General features: G+C 41.2%; 1 protein-coding gene across 5 annotated transcripts in view; it reads left to right on the forward strand.

The window, feature by feature from the left end:
- The window catches only part of plxna1b (plexin A1b), a 211,740-nt gene extending 202,744 nt beyond the window's left edge, over positions 1-8,996 (forward strand). For all 5 annotated transcript variants that reach the window (XM_007554216.2, XM_007554219.2, XM_007554218.2 and 2 more), the window contains exons 28-32: positions 623-813; positions 2,331-2,500; positions 2,660-2,872; positions 2,957-3,107; positions 4,302-8,996. In XM_007554216.2, the coding sequence (XP_007554278.1) occupies positions 623-813; positions 2,331-2,500; positions 2,660-2,872; positions 2,957-3,107; positions 4,302-4,397 (821 nt within the window). In that variant the 3' untranslated portion in view covers positions 4,398-8,996. The remainder of the gene's footprint in view (positions 1-622; positions 814-2,330; positions 2,501-2,659; positions 2,873-2,956; positions 3,108-4,301) is intronic.
- Positions 8,997-20,084: the final 11,088 nt, after the last annotated feature.

The raw sequence follows: 20,084 nt of genomic DNA on the forward strand, positions 1-20,084 counted from the left end.
GATCTAATTTTAATAGGTATATTTTAACATTCAAATGTGGGACGCTTTAGTGAGGGGTGTCACATAACCACATCCATGTGCTGGAAAGGTGCAGTGCAGATCTAAAGTTGACTTTTTGATTCAATGGAAAGGTTTGAAACTGACTGGACCTGAGTTATTTTACGAATAATAATTGACAAATGTTTTAGTCTCTAGAGGTGCAAAGCTGGTGGAACGACTAATGAAAGGACATTGTTAGGGGAGGTCATTGTTAGAGGAATAAATACAAATGCAAACTAAACACTAGAAGGTTTCTTTCTACTTTGCAATTATGCACTATTTTGTTTTGGAGTGTGACTTAAAATCCCTGTGAAAAACATAAAGGTTTTTGTTGTAATGTGACAAAATGTGAAAAAAGAAAAAAAAAATATTTCAGTAAATGTACACTAAACAGTCCTACCCTCTCCACTAGAGGACGCTGTTTTCTGCACATATGGATTTACTCTTGTTGAAGTGATTATTTGAAATTCTCTCTCTGTCTTAATGATTCACTAAACACACACACAAAAAAAAAAAAAAATCCAAGTGAAAGTCCTTATTTCTCTCACTATACATCTCTCTGCGCTTTAACCTGACCTTCCAGAGAGCATGCTGAGGACAGCCAGCAGTCCGGACAGCTTGCGCTCCCGAACGCCTATGATCACCCCTGATCTCGAGAGCGGCACCAAGCTGTGGCATCTGGTGAAGAACCACGACCACTCGGACCAGAGGGAGGGCGACAGGGGGAGCAAGATGGTCTCGGAAATCTACCTGACCAGACTGCTTGCCACAAAGGTAACAAGAAACCGACCCTCCCCCTCCGACACGAACCATGTCGTGTAGTCCATTTAAACCTGCAGTGTCTGTTGACCTTTGTTTGGCGGTGGTCTCAAAGCTCATTAACATTTTTCATAACCTTTTCCACAAAGACACACATATGTACAGTCTTAATTAGGAGGTTGACCTTTGACTATTGAGTTGTTAGCTTGGTGGTACTGGGCCCTCTGTTGGCGGCGTCTGGGCTTCTAGATGCAGGTCATTATTCACCATATTTCACCATGAACTCCAAGACACACTGACGCAGTGTGAGAGCTGGTAGTTTTTATGCAGATAAAAATTAGCAAGGTTTGTTCAGGTGGTAAACAAAATGTTAAAAGTACTTTTTTTTGGGGGGGCGGGGGAGGAAATCTGTATTAACCCCCCTTACTTGAAGGGACAGTAAGTACTTTTTTTTTTGACTCACTAAAAAGCCTAATCTCATAAACAAAATTAACTTCTTTGGGTCTCAACTGCTTCTAATAACAGCCTGGGAGCTCAGCAAAAACCTCACAATTGTTTTCTGGCAACAACTTTGTGCTTTTTGTGTCGTATTTGCAATGAAAGCAATGAGAAGATCCATAGCCTCAATGTTCCTCTCCTCCTGATGGCTCCAGGAAGATTAGCTGTATTACCACAACCTCAATGAGGAAATGATTGAGGAGGAAGATAATGTGGGCAACACGGAGCTCTGCAGTTTGCTTCTACTTATTACATCCCCCCTCAGCCCTGTGTGTTTAGGAGGCGGATTTGTTAATGTGTTGGTACAAATCTGTAACTTGAACATTCTGGCTGGTTTAAATGACGTTTTTTTTTTTTTTTCAGAAAGTGGCCATGTTGCTTGAAGGAAAGGCTTGTAGAAAATATAAAACAGTTTCAACTTCAAACGACTTTGTAAGGATTCAGTCTCTCCAGAGTTATGTGGTTAAAAAAAAAAAAAAACATGGCAGAGGAGCCTTAAGCTGAACTCCCATTGAGCCCCTTCCTGAATACAGTAAAGACTACTGAGCACTCTCCATCATCACAAACTCTCAGGAAGCTGGAGCACTGAAAGCAAAGCACTGTCATTCTTAAAAAACCTTTTCCTGGCAGGTTGCGCCCGCAGCTCGACAGTGGAAGCCGATTCAGCTGCAACACAACAGGTCAAACTGGGATACTCGTTTTAGGATAGACTGACTTCTTAATTCTTAATTAAACATAACCCAACAGAACCGCTCGCACAGTCACGCCCGGAAAGGGATAGAATGGCATGAAAAATTTGTATTATCGTTGATGTGTGCACATTTACCAGGGTTATCAATATTTAGAGGGTTCCTACGGTCTGTAAAGTCTGAAAACATTCGGAAGTTGGTTTGAATATGAAGAAACCTTCCTTATTCAGACTTTATTCCCAATGTTGTCATCTATCCACTTAGAGTCGAATTACCTTCAGTTTTTAATCATAATATTCTGTCTGGTTTTGTCTCACGACTGCTTCCCAACCTTCTCTTCTTCAGGGTACCCTCCAAAAGTTTGTGGATGACTTGTTTGAAACCATCTTCAGCACAGCACACCGAGGCAGCGCCCTGCCGCTCGCCATCAAATACATGTTCGACTTCCTGGACGAGCAGGCAGACAAACACTCGATAACAGACCCGGACGTACGGCACACTTGGAAGAGCAACTGGTGAGGGAAAACGCAGCAGCGTTGACTGTCGCCTTCGTCTCTTTGGCTTTCCCCGGTCTCGGTGTGGATGCTCTGTCTGAAATGCGCCACGTGGTTCTAACACCGCACGTCTTTCTCTCCATTCCTCCACCTCCGCCTTGTTCCCCCCGTCCCTTGTAGTCTTCCGCTAAGGTTCTGGGTGAACGTGATCAAGAACCCGCAGTTTGTCTTTGACATCCACAAGAACAGCATCACGGACGCCTGCTTGTCTGTGGTGGCTCAGACGTTCATGGACTCGTGTTCAACATCAGAGCACAAACTGGGGAAGGACTCTCCTTCCAACAAGCTGCTTTATGCTAAAGACATCCCCAACTACAAGAACTGGGTCGAAAGGTGAGTCGGTTTGATGGAATTTCTGGCGAATACTTCCAAGACTGTTTCTTCAGGCTGTAAAGCTCCTGTTGGGGGTTTTCTCAGGTACTACTCGGACATCTCCAGGATGCCCGCCATCAGCGACCAGGACATGAGTGCCTACCTGGCAGAGCAGTCCCGGCTTCATGCCAACCAGTTCAACAGCATGTCGGCTCTACACGAGATCTACTCCTACATTGTCAAGTACAAAGATGAGGTCAGAATAGATGTTTTTGTTACTAAACAGTTCAGAAGTTTGATGACCAGCAAATCAGGCAACAATTTTAGACCGACAACCAAGACAACGATATTGGTTGCGATCACCTACTTTTTCCACACTCTTCTTTATTTATTCTTTTTTTTGTTGTTGTTGTTATGTCAACTCTTTCTCTTTCAGTAAGCTCTCTATTGTTTTATGTCAGGTATGGATATTAAAAGCAGTAAAAGTACATCCAACCAACTATATGGTTTCTGCAAGATCTTAAAAAAACGACCATAAAACATTCTGCAACTGCCCAGATTCATTTTTAGATGAGAATAAATTTCTACATGTATTGTATCGTTGCTTCTATTGTTAGTTTTTTTTAAAGAATTTTTTAAAGAAATGTTACTTGGATTTCATTGTTGTGCGATTTAATTTTTTTTTTTTTTTTTTTTTTTTTTTGCTCTAGCTGAGGAATTTAGCTATTTTTGGTAGATTTGGAGAAGTTTAGGCAATTAAAATCCAACACAGAGATTTTAATGATTTGCTTGTTGACTCGTTATGAAGCTTGTCGTATAATTAATCTATCAAAGTTAGGAAATGTGGGTGTGAAAGCACTCGAGTTAAATTCCAGAAGACACAGTTTAACTTTAAGTTGTCAAGTGAGTTAGAGATTGCAATTTTCATAACTTTAAATTTTTAAAAAGAAGATGGTAACCTTCACAGGAACAGAGGAAGTAAAGTAAATCACCACTTCTACATAGAGTGGAGGTGGAAGGTGGAAATAAAACATTAACTGAGAACAAAACAGTGCCCTGCAGGTCAGAACGTTGTATTAAGTCCAAGGCTGACCGCTATCTTTCTTGTCGTGAAAACAACACAAAAACTCCTTGTTTTAAACAACTTGGCTTTCTAGTCTGTATAGACTGTTTATGTCAGAGAGACGGCAAGCTAATATAAACTAATACAAGTTAAAATGGTTTGCTGAGACGGTATTTTAAAAGCATTTGGTTTTCTTATGAATATGACTCTAAAATAGTTGAAGGTTTGCTGGTTCACAGTTTTCTTCTACGATAAAATGAGGGGGGGGGGACAAAAAAAATCCAGCAGCTTCCTTCAACGCCAGCCTTCAAAGGACCGCACCTGCTGTGAAAACTGAGGTTGATGCTCGTTTGACATTGGCTGACTTCCTCTCCTTTCTATTTTCAGATCTTGTCGGCTTTGGAGCGGGACGAGCAGGCGAGGAGACAGAGACTGAGGAGCAAGCTGGAGCAGGTCATCGACACAATGGCCCTGGCCAGCTGAGGACAATCCACCTGCTCCCTCTGCTCACTACTCGTCTCCATCTGTTGCTCTGTCTCCCTTCGCTCTTCTCAGACAACAAACAAACAAGCAAACAAACAAACAAACAGAGAAAATCCAAACCCCAGAAACGCGAACTGCAAAAAAGGACCGAAGCAGTATACTCCGGACTCGGGGAGGGCGGGGTTCGGCGGAGATGGGCGGGCCTGTGTACGCTTACATGTGTATGTTTGTGTTCGTCTGCAGCCCCGGCGCGGCGCGTGGGCTTGTGTCTGTGTGAGAGACTCGGACTCCAGAAATCTTCACACACGCATACGTGGAGAACAAGTCCTTGACAGCGTTTGATTATCGTGGATGTTGGTGTTTGTGGTTTGCTTGAGTTTTTTTTTTCTTTTTTCTTTTGGATTTCAGAAGAATTAGTCATTATGACACCGATGATGATGATCAGGAAAAAAAATGACAGAAGCTCAGACACTCTACACATGGCGTCATGAACAGAGAGGACCAATCTGTCAGAGCCAGTGAAGAGTCGCTTGGAAGGTCATGTGACTCAGTTGTCACGCTTTTTTTTTCTTCTTCTTCTTCTTTTTGTATAAATGTAATCAACTGCCCACTCTCTGATCTCTCGCCACTTGTATTACTGCTGAATTTGCACAATTTACAGAAAGGTTACAAAGCAAGACTATATAGATATTATATATAAATACAGTTTTTATTGAAAGATTAGGGAGAAAACATTTTTGTTGTTCTTTTTCATTTAAACCGACAAATACAATATAAACAAAAACAGTCAAACACAATTTGCTACTTGAAGTACAGAAGAAAAGACTTAAAAGTAGGCAGAAGATGAATGAAAAAAAAAACACAAAAATAAAAAAATTTGTACTGTGCCATGTTTTCTTTGAATGTTGTTTAGTGCAGAAACATTTTGTTAGATGGAATGTGATACAGTCTGACTTATAAATATGAAAATTGCCTAGTGACTGATGAGAGCTGATCGAGATCATCGTTTGTACGTGGAAGTAAGCATAGCGACAGACAAAAGCTTCGTTTAGTTGCTGTTTTGATTCAGGCGGTGCAATCCGTTGGTTCCCAAAAGCCAAATATCACACAGTGGTTATTTTATCGTTAGCTTCCAGCTCCTCGGCTGCTTTTGCCTCAGCTGATTGATCCGTCATTTAACTTTCTGAGCAACGAAGCAGCTGCGTTGCACTATCTAAAATATTTTACCGTCGTTTCCCCCGATGCGTCTCGATCATTTAAAGCATTTCTGAGTAATGATAATCAGTAACTTGAGCTCATATTTTATACAGATTTTATTGTACACGGAGAAATGTTTTTCAATTTATTTCTGTTACCTATGATGACTGTGGTTTACAGCTTGTGAAAACCTGAAATTCTACACACAAAAATAAAATATGTCCATGTGGGTCAGAATTTGATTGGACTTACTGCATCAGTGCATCAGGGCACGGAGCAACACTCCAATGCTTTTGACGTAATCTGTGATTCAGGACTGGAATCTCATGAGGAATATACTATTGTAGCCCAAGTCCTAGAAGTGTGTGTGTGTGTGTGTGTGTGTGTGTGTGTGTGAAGGCTCTTGAAGAATGTGCAACCCAAAACTCTTAAAGGCCCTTTCCTTCACCATCTTTTGTCCACCTTTTTCTATCTTTCTTTTTTTTTTTCCTTCCACTCAGTTTTCCCTCAGTATGTCTGAACGCAGCTCCTTTAACAATGACCTTGTGCGACGTCCTTTCTCCATGCAGTGTGTAAATGGGAGCATCTCAACAGTCTTCCCCATGACTAATGAGACTATAAAAATTACATTTCTGTTTTAAAAACTATTCTTATTTGATTATATGTAATATTATTTTCTAGCAAACTGAATGATTGGTTTTCACTAGCTGTAACCTACGATTGTCAAAATGAACAGAACAGTTGGAGTCTATCACTCTGCACACAGTGAATCTTTGCGAGTTTCACTTTTTGTCTTGAAACAATGAAGCAAATGAAGTTTGCAACAGTCGTCTTATTTACTGAGATGCAGTAACAATCAAGACTCCACCGCTTGTTACTTTGCGTTTACCCTTACTGAGAGAGTTATTCGTTTTCCCAGAACTCTTGGTGCTTTACAGACTACTACTATGAGTTCAGGTAGCATTTAGCTTTGCCCCTTAAAAAGTAAAACCAAGTCAGAAAAGCCGTTTTCAGCCTCCAGCCATTATTCCCCAGCATTCCTCGGTGTTAATACCCCCACCCCAAAAAAGGGGGGCATGGAAAAGATCAACTGAGCATTTCTCTCCACCTCTAAACTTCTGAATTTGAGATATGGGTTTTAGCTTTTTATCCACACTGAGGTTGTAGAAGCAGCTCTGTTCATTAGCCACATCAGGCTGGGTAATCCTCTCCTCAGCCTGCAGCTCTTGTTTTAAAACTAGCCTATTGCCACGTGTGGCTTAAGCTTTTTTTCTATTGCTTCTCTCTTAAGAGGATTTCTGTTTCCCTATTTTTTATTTTTTTTTTAAGTCTTGACGTCATAGTTTTTGACCTTGTGGTAAGAATTTATTTATTTTTTTCTGCTTGCCGAGAAACCAAACTGTGGTCTGTATAATGTTTTTGTTAATGTTTTGTAAATTGTATACTTTTTCATAATGAACAAAAAGTGGTTCATCATTTATTTCTTATTTTGTTTTTTTTTATTATTATTATTTTGCTTTTGTTTCGACATGTAAATTGTACATTTTTACGGTACATAGAAGAGAGGAAAAAATTTTTTTTTTCTTCAGCTTTGCCGGAAGTTGAAGTACTTGACTGAACTCCAGGTTTTGTTTTCCCTGATCCGAAGGATCGGAGTGAAACGGTTCCTCGGGTCAGATGAGCCTCTGTGTCGTCGTGATGGAAATGTGACTTGCTGCTTTAACTCTTGTACCTTTGTTTTTCTATCCAACATTAGGGCTGTCATCATGAATGCTGTTGCTGTTCAACCCAATCACTTTGTTTACCTTACATGTCTGAGAAACTGACATGCATCACAACCTGTTTTTAACTGGAAACTTGTTTGAATTTTGACTGTTTCCCCCGTAGACTGTAAACAAGCGAGCCTATCCGTGCAATAATGGAAAATTATCTGTTTTAGATCCAAACGTTGGCTTTTATGTTACTCCTGTTAGATGGAATATGGAAAACAAAACAAAACAAAAAAAAAAACTCCACAATAAGCTGATTTGTTAAATATAGCTTTCTTTGTGCTGTCAGCAGTGGGTGCTTTGTATATGAACTTATATGGCTGACTGCCCAGGATGCCCTTACTCTAGGGGGCGGCACAAGCTATCTCCACCCCCATGAAATACCCTCAATAAGTTTTCTTTAGCCTTTTCCACGTTTAGTCAGAAGTGTGTGAAAAGGTGTTTGTGGACAGTGTAAACACTGTACTGAAATATGGCGCCACCTTGTGGCATGTTTACTAGGCTAAGCTTGATTTCTTTTGGGGGGTTTTTTAATAAGCAACTTCCTGTACACTTTGAATTCTAGTCTTTTAAGGATTCTGGAGTGCATTTGGTCATATCTAGTTCAAAATCTAAAATCACAAAGTCCAGGGCTGTTATGGTTCATTTACCCATGAACAATTCATTGTGTCTTTGACTTTTTGCTGCATTCTAAAAAAATTTTTGGTGCCCTTATTGTATAAATAACATGGCATGAAAATGGATTGCTGAGATGTGCAGCAAAGGGCCCTCTGTTGACTGATGCGTCTAAGTGCAGGGGAAAGAATCGGCACACTGCTCAGCATCCAGCTGGCGGTCCGTCGGACTCGTTAAAAATAGTTCAACCTTCTCAGCTCTCTTTATGTTTCGATTCTGTTCGTGTCATCCTGGCTGAATACGGAGGTCAGATTCATTTATCACTTTCATGGTCACTTGCTTTTTTAAATTGACCTGCTTTGCAAGTCTAAGCCGTTTTTGCCGGCTCCTCCATCTCTCATCTTGCGTTGGTTAATGTGGCCGATGATTTGCATTTACTGTAACTGAGGTGGAGGAATGTCTAAAAGTGTGTGTCATCTGAAGCACCGCCGTCAGCAACCGAGTTACAGCTCTTCACAAGAAACTCGCTGTTTTTATTTGGGTGGGGTTTTTTTTTTCTGTTTTGCTGGATTTCATGCCTCAAAACTTAGAAATATGTCTGATTTTACAGTTCCACTTTCAGGTTGGGTGGACTCAGCACACAGTGGTGTATAATTATTTACTCTTTTGGTCGTTTTTGGCCTTTAAAAAAAAAAAAGCTGAATCAAAGTAAGACCTGGTTTCCAGTTGGTTTTCCTGCTTTCCTTTCTATCTGGAAAATACTTTTTTTTTCTTTAGTTTTGTCCCAGAGTGATTGTTTCTTAGGATCCATGGAAACACAAAGCAAATGAATTTCAGATAGTCGGCAAGAGAATTTTAATACTTCAATTACTGATGCTTTTTTAGAGTTTCAGACTTGAAGCGACTGTCATGAGTTTGCAGGTTAACACTCATTGTGTAAATATTATGTTATTTCCTATTTTGCAGATTTACTACTTGTAAATAAACACGCATCAAGAAGAGATTAAACATTTTTTGCTAAAAAAAAAAATAAAGTTGTGGCTTGAAGTTTTTATTCCGAGGTAAGCTTACTCAATTTGCATAGAAAGTTTGTAATTGTGTTGTTTTAGGTGTGAAGAAACCCAAATGCATTCCAGTGACTCATCTGTTCAACCAAACAACCTGGCATAATTAGACGCATGTCCATGGAAACAAGATTAGGTGGAACCCTACATGGACTTTTGTTTTTTAATCAGTCCTCCATGAAATTAAAAATGAACATGTTGAAAGAACTTCAATGTATGACAGAGGAGCTGTGATGCTATTGGCCTGTTTTTTCTTTCAGAAGTCTGAGGGAAGCTTGTTGGAGTGCATAGCAACATGAAGACTACAGCAATAAACCCCTCACGGCTTTGGGTAGCCAATGAGTCTCCTGCAAACCAGAATCCAATGGACCTCCTTTGGATTCTGGTGGAGAAATCTGAAAAGTGTGGTGTACATTTATTTCCCGCCCACGTTACTTAGTCTTTTGGAGCGCACCTCGAGTTTGGCACATCTAGAAACTAAGCTCTTTGCTCGTCGTTCTTTGTCCAAAACTGGTCAGGCGAAGTCTGATTGGATGGAAAAGAGTCTCTGAACATTCTCCTCATGTCACAAATTCTCAATTAGATTTTGCTTTTAATATTTACTTACTCTGTTTAAAAAAAAAAAAATCTAAATGCTACACGTCTTGCCTCTTTCTGGAATGTGTCATTCTCCCACATCTGTTTAATGTTGAATATTTCCAATCAAGAGGCACCCTCTTGTCAGGCAGCAGCGAAGACAGCGGTCTCCTTTCACAACCCGATCAGCGTCATTAATCATTTTCACAGAAATGTACTCGGCTGGCTGCTAGGGGAGGAGAGGTGGGGGGGGCTGTTCTCCAGCAGAGGTAATACTAACACATTTAGCTCGTAGCCATACATCACGCTTGCACTGCCCTCAGCTTACGTGAGCACTTGCATGGAAGAGCAGCTCTGTGTGTGGAACACAGCAGAGTGTCAGTCGGCTCAGATTGGGCCATGCTGCTGACTTTTTATAGCGCGTATTGTTGCTGAACAAGAGGAAGAGATGGAGCAGAGAGACGGAGGGAAGAAAGAGCAAGAAGAAATGGCCGGAGTACACTACCTTCTCTTCTTTCTTTCTTTCTTTCTTTCTTTTTTTCTCTGCTTTAAAACGTCAGCACTCATCTCAATGGACTCAGTGAGGCTGGATAGACAGAAAATGTTATCGTTCACACCATGTGTAACCAGCCAGGCTAATTCAATTAAAATTCCATCCAAGGAAGAACAGCTGAAATTGCGTAATGGTCGTGGGAGCGCTGATTCTCGTAATGATCCTGTCAAGAGGCAAATGATCTCACGGCTCAAACATTATGATGAATTCCTTGCAAAGAGCACACGTTCCTCTGCCCTCCCACCCTCTACCTCTTCTTTTGCGTCCTGGTTTCCGTCGCCGTAGTTAAAAACAAAAAACAAAACAAAAGCGACGATCTAAATTTGTCCTCTTTCTTCTCTTTCCTTTTGTTTTTTTATTTTAAATCTCGTTTAGTCACAATTGGAGTGCTCTCTGTTTTATCGCAGGCAGTGAAATTGAAATTCTATTTCAGCCCGTTTGGTGTCTGTCAAAGTGTTTCACATCAAGTGTGTGTGGCGCATCCGGAACCCCGTGACTGGCAACGGTATCTTCTACAGGGGCCACTAAATCCGGTGTGCGGTTCAGTCGCTCCTAGCAAGAGAAAGGTGACAGGCGTGACTCGTTGAGGGAAGCTACAAGTTGGATTACTGTCACCTCTTTAACTTGTGCTAAAAAAAAAACAAAAAAAAAAACCCTGTTTAGAAAACAAGCAGTGGGTGTTAAGTACCGGTGTTTGCCAGCGTTCAGCCCACTACTGACATAAACACCAGTACTGGAGCGCTGCTGCAATTTAGAAACCTCAGATGATGATGGTGAAGAAGAAGAAGAAGAAGACATTGATGTTGGTTCAATTCATCGCCAAATTATTATCTATACAGCTTTTCTTAGCCTTAAAGGGACAATTCAGGAGTTTTGAGTTGATGCTCTGCTAAAAAGGTTGGAAGCACTTAATTCCTTAGATGCAGAAGAAAACTCTACAGACATTTATCTTGCCTGACGGTCCAGCTGAACGCTACGATGCTTTATGCATCCGCTATTTTACTTATCTTTATGTTTGCACTATATGGTAATTCGCCAAGAAGTTATTTACGTAAAAAGTGAAAGTTGAGTCTTGTGAAAGTTTTTCCAGTCAGACTGACGACTTAACGGATAACTGAGGTATTGTAAAAGTAAATAAAACCAGATTAATCTAAACAGTTAGCATTTATTATTTTAATTTTAAGTCCAGACAGTTACGAGCAGAAATGCTTCAATGTAAATTTGATGGTCAGAAACCTGGACCTGGAAACTCTTCCAAACAAGCTGTTGAATCTTTTATGTCACGGACCGTGTGAGCTGAAATGCTGACCGAGGCCTTTGCTTTTAGAGAGGCGGTCACTCGTTTTAATAATTAGCTAAACAATTACATTTGACTGGCTGTACCTAAACTCTTAGTTTGTCCACAAACAGCCTCTCGATGATGGCTCGGTATTAATATTTCTGCTGTAACTTAGCACACGCTGTCAGATTTAAATAAATTTAACACCAGATTGTGTGAAAACCTTGGAATTGGAAAAAGCTTGTGCTTTCCTTTCCCCACAACTTTATATGCAACAGACATTTGGTTCTCTACTAAGTGCTCATACTTGTCATAAAAGCTTCACAAATATCAACTCTGGAAGAATGTAAAAGGATGCGTTCACTTCATATCAGTCTCAGGGAACTGAGCTTCGCTTGCTTCGCTATTTCAGATTGGATGTTTCTCTGCTCTGACTGGCTTGTTAATTTCTCCACAGGTAGAAGCCATTATGCACTCCAGCTCCCTGTCAGAGCCAGTGAAAATCCATTCCCTGCTCCACTGACCTAAAGCGTCCTGATGTCTGATTAACACACATGGGATAACAATCTATATAGAGCTTTCCAGACCTCTTAAAGACCCCATCTATAGCCTCCTCTGGTTCTAATCTTCTGAACACAGACTCTGGATTGATGGGGCTTTATGATTTAATGGTTTTTTTTTTCTTAAATCGCTTGACACATATTCCCTCCAATTTCTTTGGAATCAAAAAGCTGAAAACTTTTAACTGTCACCTCCTCCACCTTTGATCGAGCCTCTCTGTCTTCCAGATGTGCACTCGCTTCGAAAGTACTCCTGCGAAGCCCCGCCGCCACACCCTGCTGTGAATGGTAAGAGGTCTGTCTGATTTTGCTCCCTCCCCACCAGGTTGGGGGTCACACACCCCAGGGATTCAGAGGAGCGTGCCCGATTAGTGCAACCAAGCCTTATGCCCTCGCTCAGAAGTGAGGCCGCTTGCATGTACACGCAATGCCTCCGCATGCAGATTGTTTTATCCCTCGGCCTACGTGAATGGCTCACATGCAGTCATGCGATCGGTGAGGTCAACTGCACACATCCCACACAGGATGCCGACGGTCAACTCAATCACGACTCAACAAGCTGAGTGTGTGCAGTAAATTGATAAAAATGTTTTCTAATGGCTCCAGTCCATTGTCTGTCCCTCTCTCACTCTCGTTCTCACACACGTGCTCACATACAACTATACACACAATCCAGCCCGTTGTTTTGATCTTCAAATATGCATTTCTGACTGTAGGATTGTGTTTTTTTTTTCTTTTGGCCTCTTTCCTTTCGCTTGCAGCTTCAGTGAAACATGAAAGGCGTTGCGTTTCCTCAGAGAGAAGACCGATATTCTTTCAGCCTATTGTGGCGTGAAGCGTCGAGCGGGAGCGACAGAAAAGACAAATAGTTGGGCATACATCTTTCACTAGCCTATTTGAATAATTCTTTAAAGGTGAATTTCTTAGACAGAGAATAATTCTCTCTGTCTTCCTTCCCAATTAGCCACAATGTATGGCAGCAACATATAAAAGATCCAGCAGGTTTCTTAAAGGTTTCCTACAAGCTATTTTTTCCCCCCCACTCACGACATTACAAATGAAAACGAATGGGAGCAGATAAAAGAATCGCATGTCTAAAAGTTTGAGTTTGGACAAAGATAACTAATTTATTCATTTCATTTTGTGCCTCAATGTGAAAATTGGCATTTTAAGTCTAAATGAAAAAAAAAAAATACAGCGAAATTTAAGCATCCACTTTGCTAGTGACATGGCATAATTTTCTCTGTTAGCATCCTCAAAACCCCAATTTTGTTTGATTACTTAATTATTTGTTCCACTCCTGGTGTCGAAGCAGATTCTCTTCACTTAAAGCATTTTTTCTGGTTTTAGCTCAAAAATGTGCCACAAGTCAGGCAAACATAATCCTTCCAGTTAACCTTGAAAATAAAAAACAGTAAGTAAAAAAAAAAAAAGGGACAGAAGACCGTGTTGGTATGGGGCTCCATTAGTGGGAAAAGAATCCCTGTCATTTTTGTAATGGCAATGTTCTCCTTAAATTTGTTTCCAGTCACTTCATTCAGTCTTACTGTAAAGAGCCTCTATAGATAATTATCATCCTGATCCAGCTCCTGTCATCTGCAGTCAGAGTTTAGGAGCGTGTCGTCAGCACCAGGTGCCCTCAGGCTGTTTGCTTACATGATCATCTCGTGTTAATTCCTTTTGATGGCTGTTTCCCCTTAAAGAAAAAAAATATATCACTGGAAACTGCTTTTTGTATTTACTCAATTCACTGCTCTCCGTACGCTTGATTCCTTACAGCTTTGACTCTTTTTGTCACTGCTGTCCATTGTCTTTGTAGGATCTTTTTTTAATTTTTTAGAACAGAAGATCTGCCCTCAGTCTTCTAAATGTGTGTTGTGGCAAAGCAAACTTAGTCCAGCACTTTTTAAAAAACATATTCCTTTGACATTAGATACTTACAGATTTTTGCAAGTATATATTTTTTCTTAGTGTGTATTCTCACCTGGCACATTTGGTCCACTTTAAATGGACCAGGGTTTGGTCATTTTGTGCAGGTGTGAATACACTCATGTGGACCAAACGAATGGACTGAGACCCACTTTTTGAGGTGGCCTTGGTCTGCTCCTGAAGGAACTTTGGGTCGCTTCTGATGTGAATGCAGAGCGGCCTCAATCCAAACCAAAAGCAGGAAAAGTACGTCTTTCTAAACTTCATGAGCCACAGTTGCTGGGCCGTACGCTAAAAACAAGCCCTTCATTGTTGCTAAATGTTAACATTTAGCAACAATGTTGCTAAATGTTAAAAAGAGCATACGTCTTTTAAACCCTTCTCTTCTTCCAACTCATCTCAAATAGTAAACGGAAGCTAATGAGTCACCTTCCTATCCGGCTTTTTGGCCAGACAGGAAGAACAAGTTTGATGACTCACAATTTGCGGCTTGGTTACCGAATTTTTATAGCACAAGTTCTGCTGTGGCCTCACTAAGCTCATTGTCGTTGCATTGAATGAAAAACTGACAGTGATCACGGGGTGCTTCATGAGGAAGAGTTATAACTGGGCATTGTTGATTTCAAAGCCAAAAAGAACGAGAAATTAAAAGAAAAACATAATGAGACAAATACTGTGTGGAAATGAAGAGCAAATGAAAATAACAAAATCTGTCACATGCCAAAATACAGATGGCACACAGAAATGCAAGCCAGAGAATCAAAGTGAAAACTATAGAAACAGCTGGCCACAGAAGCCAATGGCATTTCTTCACCCGGATACGTACAAGAAAGATCATCGTTCAACCTTTAGGATGCTTGAAACTCTGACTTGGGGACTGTTTCATTCTGGCCAACCAGTTCCTGACAAAGTCAGTGCCATCAACCCACAATTCAGTGCAAAAAACTTTGTACTGGGAAAAAAATGTGGAAGTGCCATAAACTGGATCAAGGATGAGGAAAGTGTAATGGAAGTCCTTGAGAACTGCTCTGTGATTGGCTCAGGAAGAGACATCAGAAACATAATTCGTCATTATGCGAAAGACGGAGAGGATGAGCATACGTACCTGATGGTCAACGACTGGATATTTGAAGTTGACCCTGGCAGCCTCTATGTGTACCCGGTTGGAAAAAGACTGAAAGCCACCGACGACGAGTTGGAAACGACAAAACTGATTGTTGAACAGAACAAGCCTGGGAGAGAAAGCTACACAAACATCCGCGCCAACATTCCGAAATGTGAAAGAAACAATTTTGGTTTCTTTGTCAGAAGCCTTTTTATGGGACAGAACGCAACAAAGCCCCCTTACACTCCCCTTTTCCCCTCCTGGTATTTCATTGCTTCAGTCATTTCTGAATCGGCAAGAAATTTTCGAACTTTTCCATTGATTCTGATGGCTCTGGATTTAGATGAAAATTGTGTTACGGGAAAACCAGATTTTTGGTTTGATGACCATCCCATGGCCAGAGGAGGAAGCTGGACTGATCGAAACAAACGGGGGTTTAGTGGCTCTGCAGGCCCTTGTACAAATATGATGACAACGCAGTTTCATAAAGTCACCCAACTTTTAAGAAAAGAATATGGCGTGTTCAAAATATGGCAGAACACATGTGGCAAGGATAAGGAAATTGAACAGATAGCCAGAATTGCAAAGGATTATGGGATCTTTGCAGAAGGATCAGACCTACAAACATTCCTGGAGGACTGCAAAGAATTCAGGTTAAGAACGGGATATGGAGAAAAGTCTGAGACATGAGGAGGTCAAAGACAGAAAAAAGCTTTCATTGTCAACAGCAAAGGAAGACGTGTCATGTATAAAGTTGTTTTATAGTGTATATGTCAATAAACTGCTTTTCCTCCAACTTCCTGCTAGTCTCTACTTTGTGTCAGTTTATCAGATGAAGTCGCAGTGAAAAACTTGGAAACACGAGGTCAACAAAATGTGACAGTTTGTGGTCTGAATACTTCACACAAGTTCCTCTAAGGCTGATAAGTTGCATTAGAGTTAGAGGTTGATACTTGTATCCTAAATCCCTCCTTCTTTTTTCTTAGTTTTGCCCTTTGACCCCATTGAGCTTGTCAGTTTGCCTCAGCTGTGGGATAAACAATAAAAGGCCCTAACCTGCTGTTTTTAAGCTCTCCTTTTGCTTCCTTTCACTTCGCACACTTTGATGTCGGACGGACGCAGGGTGTTTTAACAGCTGACCGCTCATGAATTAACAAATCGCTCCCCTCGGAATGTTTCGGACACCGCTGCTTTGTGATCTAGTGCATTGTGGGATTGAGATAAGACGCTGACTTTCCCTGGCAGGAAAACTAACAACAAGGGCCTTAATTAGTTCAATTTATTAACCAGGAAGCTGAGAGCTTGGAGGGCTTGGAGGTCAAATTTAAACCGCCGATGCATAGTCCATCATGAGGCCGCTGAGCGAAGACGAAAGAATCGAACGATGTTTTTCTGAGGACTCGGGTGCTCCACGGCGCTAACTTACCTCCTGACTGCAGCAGATAAGATTTCTTATTGAACTTTTAGTTTAATAACTACAGATGCCACATGGGATGGTGTGAGACAAAGCTCAAACCACGGCATGTGAACTTATTGCAGTTTCCCTGCCATAATCTGCAGCTGGGGGGTTTGTGGGTGTAATGACCTGGGTCTCCTGTGTGAGCCGTAACCTGCAAACATTTGACAAGTTTGGTCAACAGTCCTGGCTTTAAATATAACGATTCCAGGCAGTCTGTCCAGAAACACCTGAGAACGGAGAGACTCTTAGCTTAGTTATTAAGTCCTGAGTGAGGAGAGTTAGCTCCCCCTCAATTATTCATTATCATGGTTGTTGTTATTACTGTTTATTAACAAAAAAAAAAAACAAAATAGTGCACTTCATCTCCAGTGGCACTGTTGATATATGTGTTATGAATTGTCTTACACTGGAAAAATGACTTCAGTTCCTCTCAAACTACACATTGCCATCTTAAAGGGCAACCGTTGCTGAATGAATTGATGAGTTTGCAAAGTCTCGACGCTTCTATGAAATATTTCAAGGAAGGATTAAGGTGTCGTCTACACGTGTTGTAAAAGAAGTTCAGCAAGGAGGCCAGAAATCAGCCAAAGGCTGCGTCGTCAACTGAAGTAGTCAGACTTGACTGACTAAAATAGCGATGACATAGTTTGTGTGACCAGCAAGCGGCTGATTCACAATCACAAACACAAGACTCAGGAACCATGTTCTACCATGAATGGCAAAAACGGTGATGCGTTTCGCTGAAATTAGCATCGTTCATCCAACGACGATGTTGCTACAGTGAGTTTGATTTTGTAAAAAAAAAAAAAAACGATGATACGAGGAGACGTCCGACAGATGGTACATGTACGGCTTTCGTCGGTGGTGCATGGCGCCTCACAGCCGGCAATAATTTTTCCTCGCAGCTGTGTGGAATAAAACCATCACCTGTGATCTATGAATGGTCAGAGGGAGCTCAGAGGACACGCGTCTTTGTTGGTTTATGGCAGAAGTGTTCCGTGAAGGAAGCCGCCGCAAAAACAGATGCACGGAGCTACAAAATCCCAAAACGCCACCAAAATTACATCTGGCGAAAGATAAACGAGGCCGACAAGGTGGAGATTAGAAAAACAGCAAATTGATCACAGTCATTGCAAATAGTAGCATAGTCTAATCTGTCAGATTCCTTTCTGTAATCTCATTCTTGAAAGTTATTTGGATATTCTAATATATTGATGATGTTTAAAATGACAATATTTGTTTTGCCTTTAAGCAACTCAACTTTTAATGAAAAATGACCAATTTCAACCAAACTGTAATGTTAATTTTGTGATTCTTCTTTCCGTTTCTATTCTCAATATTGATGTTGTTGGCTTGAAATCTGTCAAACTCCTTTCACGCATAAAAAAATGCGGCAAAACCATACCCACCAAATATGGAAGAACCAGACAGGATCCAAAAATTGTGTAATCATCAGGCCTAATTAAAGTTTGGAGATTTACATTTTCAGGTAGAAAATACACATGTGTACTCAACTATATTTAAAAAAGAACAAAAAAAAAACATTTACATAATTACTATTAACTTTAACAACTTCAAAACTAAAACACAATCTGGTCCCAAGCAAAATCCAAAATGCCTCCCTTCCCTCTCAAACAATGTGGATTTTCCCAGTGAGGCTGATTGAAAACACCGGGTCCTTGAACCAGAACCAGGTCCAGGTTCCATGGCAACGCATGACCAGGTGACCACAAAGAGAAGGAGATAAATCAGGTTTAAACTTTCCCCCCAAACAAAAACAATACCAGTTAAATTAGTTAGAATATAGAGAGTACAAAACACAGCAACTGTTAGTGAGGGGGGTAAATCTCTCACAATTGTTTAAACCAGAGATGAGCTGAAATGTTCTTTTCTGGCCTCCATATTATTTACAAACGCGCACAAGAAGACGTCTCTTGAAATTTCATCTTTGAATATCTGGATATGAAAGGAAAGACACTCTTGCACACTTTTGCTGAAGGAGGGGACGCGATTCAGCAAGTCCACAAATCACTAAAGTGTGACACCCTTTATTCATGCTGCTGCTTACTTCACGCTGCAAACGGCTGCTTGAATTACTGCCTGATATGAAAATTCTGCTGCTTCTGCTCTTCCGCCAACCGATCAGGCTGCCAAATGGTCAGATACGCTTTTATGGTGCAGCAGCGAGGATATCACGGCGCATACATCAGCTCGAGCTGCAGACACATAAAAATGACCACTGCGAAAGACACCTTGCCGTGTCGTTCATCTTCTTTGCAATTAGCAAGAAGGGATGAGCATGTTGGCTGAGCTGCAAAGAGCATTTTTGTTTGCATGACGACGCTGCAGAGAAAAGTAAGAATTCAAGCTGGATCGATATATGCCTGTGTGTGCGTGTGTGTGTGTGCGTGTGTGTGCGTGTGTGTGTGTGTGTGTGTGTGTGTGTGTGTGTTTGTGTTTTTAACAAGATGCGCGTTACTTCCAATTGTCTCAAGTCCAGTAAAATTCTGAGAAATGAAAACGGTCCAGACTTGAAGTTTTCAGTGCACAGTTCACACGTCCGAGCCTCACAGGGAGTTTATATCGACTATAAATAATTTATAGCTCTGGTTGCTTGTTGCTGCCTCTCTGCTGCCTTTGTGGACTGATTTCGGTTCTTCTGGTGGCAGAGCTTTCAAAAAGCCAGCAGCCTCGACCTTATCTTCCCCTCTCTGAATTAATGGCACTTGTATTGCAGGGGGTTTGGAGGGTGGGGGGGGGAGAAAAATGATGGAAGGCAGGGAGGCAAGGTTAGTGCTTGCCATGGTGGAAGCGATTGCTACTGCACAGATGGATGAAGAGGTCCATTCGGTGTCAGGTACTCATGGTAACCTATCAGACAAGCATCCTCACAGTTAGGAGAGAGTTCTCCGCAGCAAAAAGCACCAGTTTAACCAATTTCACCTTAGTTTTTACCTAAGGGGTTCTAAATAAAAATGGAACTTTGCGGAACAAAATGTGCGAGACACAAAAAAAGTTGCTTCAAGTAATAATAATAAAAATTAAAAAAAAGAAGAAGTCCATCCTATTGGAGGAAAATAAGAGACTAAGCCAGGTGAGAGATGGGAGAAAATGAGTCCAAAACGGCAGCAGGTGCGTGCCTCGTAATGGCCAGGTGGAGACAGCTCGGCTCCGTTTCCTCCATCACTCCAGTGAGTCCTCCAGGGTGAAAGAGGCGACAGTGGAGGAAAGAGAGGTGGAAGGAAGACGAGAGGATCCGACAGCCCGGGAAAGTGTTTCTGAGGTGGCGCCTGTTCTCCATCTCTGCTGCACCTTCCAACGTTTCCCTCCACCTGGGTTCTGGATGACTTCAGGCCCTTCAGCCAGATCACTGATTGGACAGCTGGGGAGCAGAGAAGAGGACCAGCCTGCGACTTTAGTGCTGCACTTAACCATTGTCATCGGAATCAGTAAAAGTTTTCCACCACAATCCAAGGCCATCTGCTATGTTACATATTCCATTATTGATGGATAAGAAATCACAGCAATGTAGTTCAGTTAGATGAGAACAATTTTAACCGCAATGTTTTATGGAAAATAAA

Source organism: Poecilia formosa, unplaced genomic scaffold (assembly GCF_000485575.1).
Source record: "Poecilia formosa unplaced genomic scaffold, Poecilia_formosa-5.1.2 Scaffold62, whole genome shotgun sequence".
NCBI lineage: Eukaryota > Metazoa > Chordata > Actinopteri > Cyprinodontiformes > Poeciliidae > Poecilia > Poecilia formosa.